Genomic DNA, 6,350 nt, shown 5'->3' on the forward strand with positions numbered 1-6,350 from the left:
AAGTTAAGAAGTCTCTGCCCGGTGCTTGGAGTCTCCGGGGATGTTACCTGGGGAGACAGTTTCGCAGGCGATGGGGCTGTGCTGGCCTCAGTAAATTGGGTGCTCCCCGGAGTCTGGGGCATACGGGGAGAAATAGGTGGCCTAGCTGGCGGCTGCTGTCCTGAGAGTACAATGTTGGGTCCTATCTGGACAGCGACGGGGGTCTCTATTTTTAATTTGATGAAGAAGGTAAATCCTTTATCCCACCCTGACATGTAGAAACGGAATCCCCATGTTCTTCCTTTTATCCAATCTCAGGCTTGTTTCCCCCTCTCCGTGAAGGAAATATTTAGGGGGTTTGACCCTGCTCCGGTACTGCTCCTCTTTACGGTTATTAAGTCCCAAGAGGAGAAGGGGTGCCAGAAGGCCTGCCCAGTCGTCTCACATCCCCATTGTTTACAATAGAAATTTTCTACCCCCCCACATCTGTTGGCTTGGCTTCTCGTTCTCCCGTCCCGGGGACAGATATAGAACTCCGTTTGTCGCATCCGGCGCTGGGCGGGCAAGTTGCCACAGCCAGGGGCGTCTGCAACGTACTGGCCTTGGGATGTGGAGCCTTGGGTAAGTGAGCGCTTTGTTAAATGGTGATCAAGGCTTGATGGAACCTCTTTAAAGGTCTCATCGGAGATATCCCAATTATCTAGCCCTGCTATTAAGGCGCAAATATCTGGGGTGAGGGACGGCCACCAGGTCCAAGGAGGGTCTTCTTTTGTAGTACTCCATACTACATCACCAGTCTGAGAGAGAACCTGCCAGGTTAACCTCTGGGGAGCATGGGGGTTGGGACCGGAACTACTTATCACCGGGAGTTGTATCAGCAGGAGCAGGGCTACTGCGGCGAATGTGGAGCTTGAGGGGGTTGTCTGTCTTTTCCACTTTCCACCCGGAGTCTGGCGGCGGTGCTGGTTTGACATGAGATGCGTGGATCCAGGCTGCGATGCCTTCGACTTTTATTGCCGTGGGGGTTGTGAGCAGCACTAGGTATGGTCCTTTCCACCGTGGTTCAAGGTTGGCTGTCCAGTGGCGCCGGATGTACACCGAATCTCCAACCTGGAACTGGTGAGGTATTTGCAGGTCCCCGGACTTGTAGGCCTCGATCAGCCGGCTCCACACCTCCTTTTGCACGGTTTCAAGGGCTTTTAATCTGGTGTATAGAGATTGAGAGGAGTAAGATTCTGGGGAAGGGAGGTGCTGCATGGCAACAAGCGGGGGGTGAGCTCCATATAGGCTTTCAAAGAGGGTCAGCTTGAGAGTGCTAGGGGTGTTGCGCACACGGAACAGGGCAAAGGGAAGGAGGACTGTCCAGTCAGTAATGCCAGTCTCTAAGGATAATTTAGTCATGGCCTCTTTTAGGGTTCTATTCATCCTCTCTACCTGCCCTGAGCTTTGGGGCCAATAAGCACAATGTAATTTCCACTCAAGCCCCAGGATTTTGGCTAAACCTTGATTAACCTGGGCAACAAAAGCGGGACCGTTGTTGGATCCGATTACCTTGGGTAGCCCAAATCTTGTAAAAATTTCTTCTAATATTATTTTGGCTACGACTTGAGCAGTCTCCCTTTTTGTAGGAAAAGCTTCGACCCATCCTGAGAAAGTATCTATGAACACCAGCAAGTACTTGTATCCGTATTTGGCCGGCTTAATTTCTGTAAAATCTGTTTCCCAGTAGCTCCCAGGACGATCTCCTCGGAGTCGTCTTCCCTGAGGTAATGTGCTAGGCTGGGTGTTTACTAATTGGCAAGGTCTGCACTCTTTTGCAGCTGCGTCAACGAGTTTACTTTATTCCATAATATAGTATGGGGAGGACTGAACAATAGTTCTTAGATGCTTGGGGCCCAAATGAGTTAATTTATGAAGTTGTCTGAGAAAGGTGATCGCCTGCTCTTCAGGGAGGATGATTTTTCTTTCTGGAGTTTCTCGGATCCCCTCTGGGGATTCTAAGTGGAGGCCTAATCTGTTCATTCTCTCGAGATCCCGCTCCGAATATTTAAAGTGTTTGACAAGGGGGGGTGCTATTTCTTTAAGGCTAGGCCTTAAAGTGTTTTCATATAGCGGCAGGATGTTGAGCCTTTGAGCTGCTAGCTTAGATTCTCGGTCGGCTCTTTGGTTTCCCTCGGCAACTCTGGACCCCCCTTTCTGATGCCCAGGGCAGTGGATAATGGCCACTTTCTTAGGGAGGTGAACAGCCTCCAGTAGACTTAGGATTTCTTCCTTGTGTTTAATTTCTTTTCCTGCTGAAGTCAGCAGTCCTCGCTGCCTGTAAATGGCCCCATGAACATGGGCTGTAGCAAAAGCATACCTGCTATCGGTGTATATGTTAACTTTTTTCCCTTCTGCCAAACGTAAGGCCTGGGTCAAGGAGACCAGCTCGGCCTTCTGGGCCGACGTCCCTTTAGGCAGACTACTTGCCCAGATGGTCTGCTTATCGTCCACTACCGCCACCCCGGCCACCCTTTTACCTTCTATTATGGAGCTGCTCCCATCAGTGAACCAGGTCAGCTGGGCATCCGGCAGGGGCTGATCACAGAGGTCCTTCCGAGTTCCAGTTTCCTCAGCCAGTACTTCTTGGCATGTGTGTAATACATCTTTCTGGACAGAAGTATCAGGTAATAGGGTAGCTGGGTTGAGGATGACAGGCGGGCCAAACTGGACTCTGTCTCCGTTTAATAGGAGACTCTGGTAATGTGTCATGCGGGCATTAGACAGCCACCGGTCAGGGGGCTGTCTGATGATGCTTTCTAAAGCATGGGGGGCAATGACTGTCAACTTCTGCCCCATAGTCAATTTGTCTGCATCTTTTACCAGTACCGCCACTGCCGCCACAGACCTCAGACAGGCTGACCAACTACCAGCGACGGGGTCCAATTTCTTGGAGAGGTATGCTACCGGTCTTTTCCATGGCCCTAAAGGCTGCATCAGCACCCCTCGGGCCACTCCTCTCTTCTCATCTACGTATAGGACAAAGGGCTTTGTTACATCTGGTAGAGCCAGGGCCGGGGCTGATAATAAGGCCTTTTTAATGTTGTCAAAGGCCCGCTGTTGGCTGGCACCCCACTCGAAGGGAGTGCCTTCCTTGGTCAAAGGGTAGAGGGGAGCTGCCAGAGTAGCAAACCCCGGTATCCATAAGCGGCAGAACCCCGCAGTTCCTAAGAATTCTCGCACCTGGCGGGGCGAGCGGGGAACTGGAATCTGAGTCACAGTATGCTTCCTGGCTTCCGTTAACCATCTCTGCCCTCCTTTTAAGGTGTAACCCAGGTACGTTACCTCTTTCTGGCAGATCTGGGCTTTTTTAGCAGAGGCTCGATATCCTAAGCGGGCTAGTTCTTCTAGCAGTAGTTCTGTGCCCCGATAGCACTCTTCTTTTGTTGTTCCAGCTAGTAGTAAGTCATCTACATATTGTAGGAGCGTTACCTGAGGGTGGCTGGCGCGAAAGTGAGCTAGGTCTTGGTGGAGGGCTTCATCAAAGATGGTTGGGGAGTTCTTAAACCCCTGTGGAAGTCGGGTCCATGTCAATTGCCCCGTTGTTCCAGAGTCCGGGTCTCTCCATTCAAATGCGAAGATGTTCTGGCTAGAGGAGTGTAGTCGGAGGCAGAAGAAGGCGTCCTTTAAATCCAGGACAGTGTACCAGATATGGTTTGGAGGGAGAGAGCTTAACAGATTATAAGGGTTAGGCATGGTGGGGTGGATGTCTTGCGCCCGCTTGTTTACTTCTCTTAAGTCCTGCACAGGGCGATAGTCTCCTGTGCCGGGTTTCTTGACGGGTAATAAGGGCGTGTTCCATGGTGACTGGCATTTTACTAGTATGCCCAGCTGTAGGAGACGCTGAATGTGAGGCTTAATTCCTTCCCAAGCTTCCTTAGTCATAGGATATTGGCGCACTGCCACAGGAGTGGAAGTAGCTTTGAGTTCTATGACTATAGGCGGCCTTTCTGCGGCCAGTCCCATTCCAGCAGTTTTGGCCCATGCCCCGGGATATTTTTCTAGCCAGTCATTTACGAGACTAGTCCCTTTCTCCCGCTGCTTTTCAAAGAGTCTATGTTCATCCTCTAAACGCATGGTCAGGGCTGTTACCCTCTTATTTTGGGTTACCTCTGGGCCATCAGGAGTAAAAGTGATTTGAGCTTCCATTTTGGTGAGTAAATCTCTCCCGAGGAGGGGTGCAGGGCACTCAGGGATAATTAAAAATGAGTGGGTTACCCGTCCCACTCCCAGATCTACTGATCTTCGGGTAGTCCATGAGTACTGCTGATGCCCTGTGGCCCCTACAACCCAGGATTTTTTCTTGGAGACGGGTCCTGATGGTTCAAGTAGGACTGAGTGTTGAGCTCCGGTGTCTACAAGGAACTCAACTGGCTTCCCCTCCACCTTAAGTATTACCCTAGGCTCTGGGAGGGGTTCCGAGCCCCGTCCCCGCTAATCTTCTTCTTCCTCTAAGGCCAGTACTTTCTTGGAGAGTTCTTTCTTCTTTTTTTTAGGACATTCCCTGGCCCAGTGCCCCTTTTCCTTACAGTAGGCACATTGATCCTTATCTAACGGGATACGGTTATTCAGGCTACCTGACTTCTTAGTTCTACCTTGGGTCTGTTCCTGGCTCTTCTCCCCTACTATTGCGGCCAAAATCCGTGTTAAGTTTTTCTCCTGTCTTCGGTCTCTCTTATTTTCCCTTTCTTCTCCCTCTTTCTCCTTTCTCTGCTCTTTTTCTTCCTCAGTTTCTCTTTTATGGTATACTTTCTCAGCTTCCTTAACTAAATCCTGCAAGGTATAGTCCTGCAATCCTTCAATTCTCTGCAGCTTTCTTTTAATGTCTACAGCTGACTGCCCTATGAAAGTCATAGCCACGGAAGCCCTCTGTCCTTCAGAGGCAGGGTCAAATGGGGTGTAGCGCCTAAAAGCTTCCATTAGACGCTCAAGAAACACGGAGGGGGGTTCCGTGGCCCCCTGTATTACTTCTCTTACCTTAGCCAAATTAGTGGGGCGTCTTGCCGCCCCACAGAGGCCAGCCACTAGAGCCTGGCGATAGACTGACAGTCGCTCCCTACCTTCTGCCGTGTTGAAATCCCAGTCTGGTCTGGAGAGGGGAAAGGCAGCCTCGATGATGTTGGGGAGCTGGGTAGGACACCCGTCCGCCCCGAGTACATTCTTCCTAGCTTCTAATAAAATCCTCTCCCTCTCTTCAGTAGTGAAGAGAGTCTGTATGAGCTGCTGGCAGTCATCCCATGTGGGCTGATGAGAGAACATCAGGGACTCTACCAGCCCAGTCAGGCGTTGGGGGTCTTCTGAAAAAGGGGGGTGATTATTTTTCCAGTTATACAGGTCTGCGGAAGAAAATGGCCAGTACTGGAGGGGCTGGAGAGGAAGTGGTCCCTCATCTGTTGCCACCAGCGGGGGGCCGTATGCCCTCAGGGGTAGGCCAACAGTAGTGTCGGGAGACACTCCTCCCCGGCAGTGACTCCTGGTACCTTGTGCGGGCCCCAGTGAAGGTTTCCCCGGGGGTGCAGAGGGGGCAATCGCCGGATCCAACGATGCTGGTCCTCCCTGCCCCCCGACAGGAACCAAGGCGGGAGGGTATGGGGGAGGAGGGGGTGGAGGGTCGAGGAGAAGATGATCAGTCTGGATTTCCAGGTAGATCTTCTTAGGGGGGTCCGAACTGTCGCCCCCTTTTCTGGGACCGGAAGATTGGACAGCGAGCACCTGAGGATTAGACGGGGGCCTGAATGTGGCAGTCCACGGCCGAACCCAGGGGGGCGAATTCTGCACCAGGTCCTGCCAGACTATGATGTAAGGTTGTTGATCCGGATGGGTTCCTGGTCCTCTCTGACAAACAATCTCTTTAATAGCAAAAATAAGAGATAAGTCAAAGATTCCTCCTGAGGGCCAGCCGACGTTAAAAGTAGGCCACTCCAAGGAGCAGAAAGTCTGCCATGGGCCTTTTTTAACCTCTACTGACAGATCACGACCTCTTCTCTTCACTTCAGTCCAATGATCTAGAGTTAAACTCAGAGGGGTTGTCACAGTCTGTCCCATCGTCAGTGGATATGTCAGAAACACAAATAACAGAAATATTACATGTACAAGGACCCACCTACTACACTTGGTCCTTCACAAGCCTATAACAGAATCAGACGGGCGCGTTTCCCGTAATTTTTGATCGAACAACCAGACTCGACCAGCGCCCTTACAGCAGGAGACAACCAGGCGTCCCTGATTCTCCTCAGTTCCTGGGGCGTCCCCCAGGGTTTCAGCCTGTGGTCCTCCGGGCACGTCTACCGACCACTGTCCGGCCACTCTCACGAGGTGCCGAATGGCTGCGA

The 6,350-nt window shown here is 51.6% G+C and overlaps 1 protein-coding gene across 1 annotated transcript; it reads right to left on the minus strand.

Moving 5' to 3' along the window:
- Positions 1-891: 891 nt before the first annotated feature.
- On the minus strand, positions 892-6,063 carry LOC128578448 (uncharacterized; the record flags this gene model as incomplete). The annotated part of the gene is given in 1 exon segment (XM_053581085.1): positions 892-6,063. A coding segment is annotated over 1 exon segment (5,172 nt), but the record flags the coding sequence as incomplete, so codon positions are not given.
- Between the last annotated feature and the right edge of the window lie 287 nt (positions 6,064-6,350).

The sequence above is a fragment of the Nycticebus coucang genome, chromosome X, assembly GCF_027406575.1.
Source record: "Nycticebus coucang isolate mNycCou1 chromosome X, mNycCou1.pri, whole genome shotgun sequence".
Taxonomy (NCBI): Eukaryota; Metazoa; Chordata; class Mammalia; order Primates; family Lorisidae; genus Nycticebus; species Nycticebus coucang.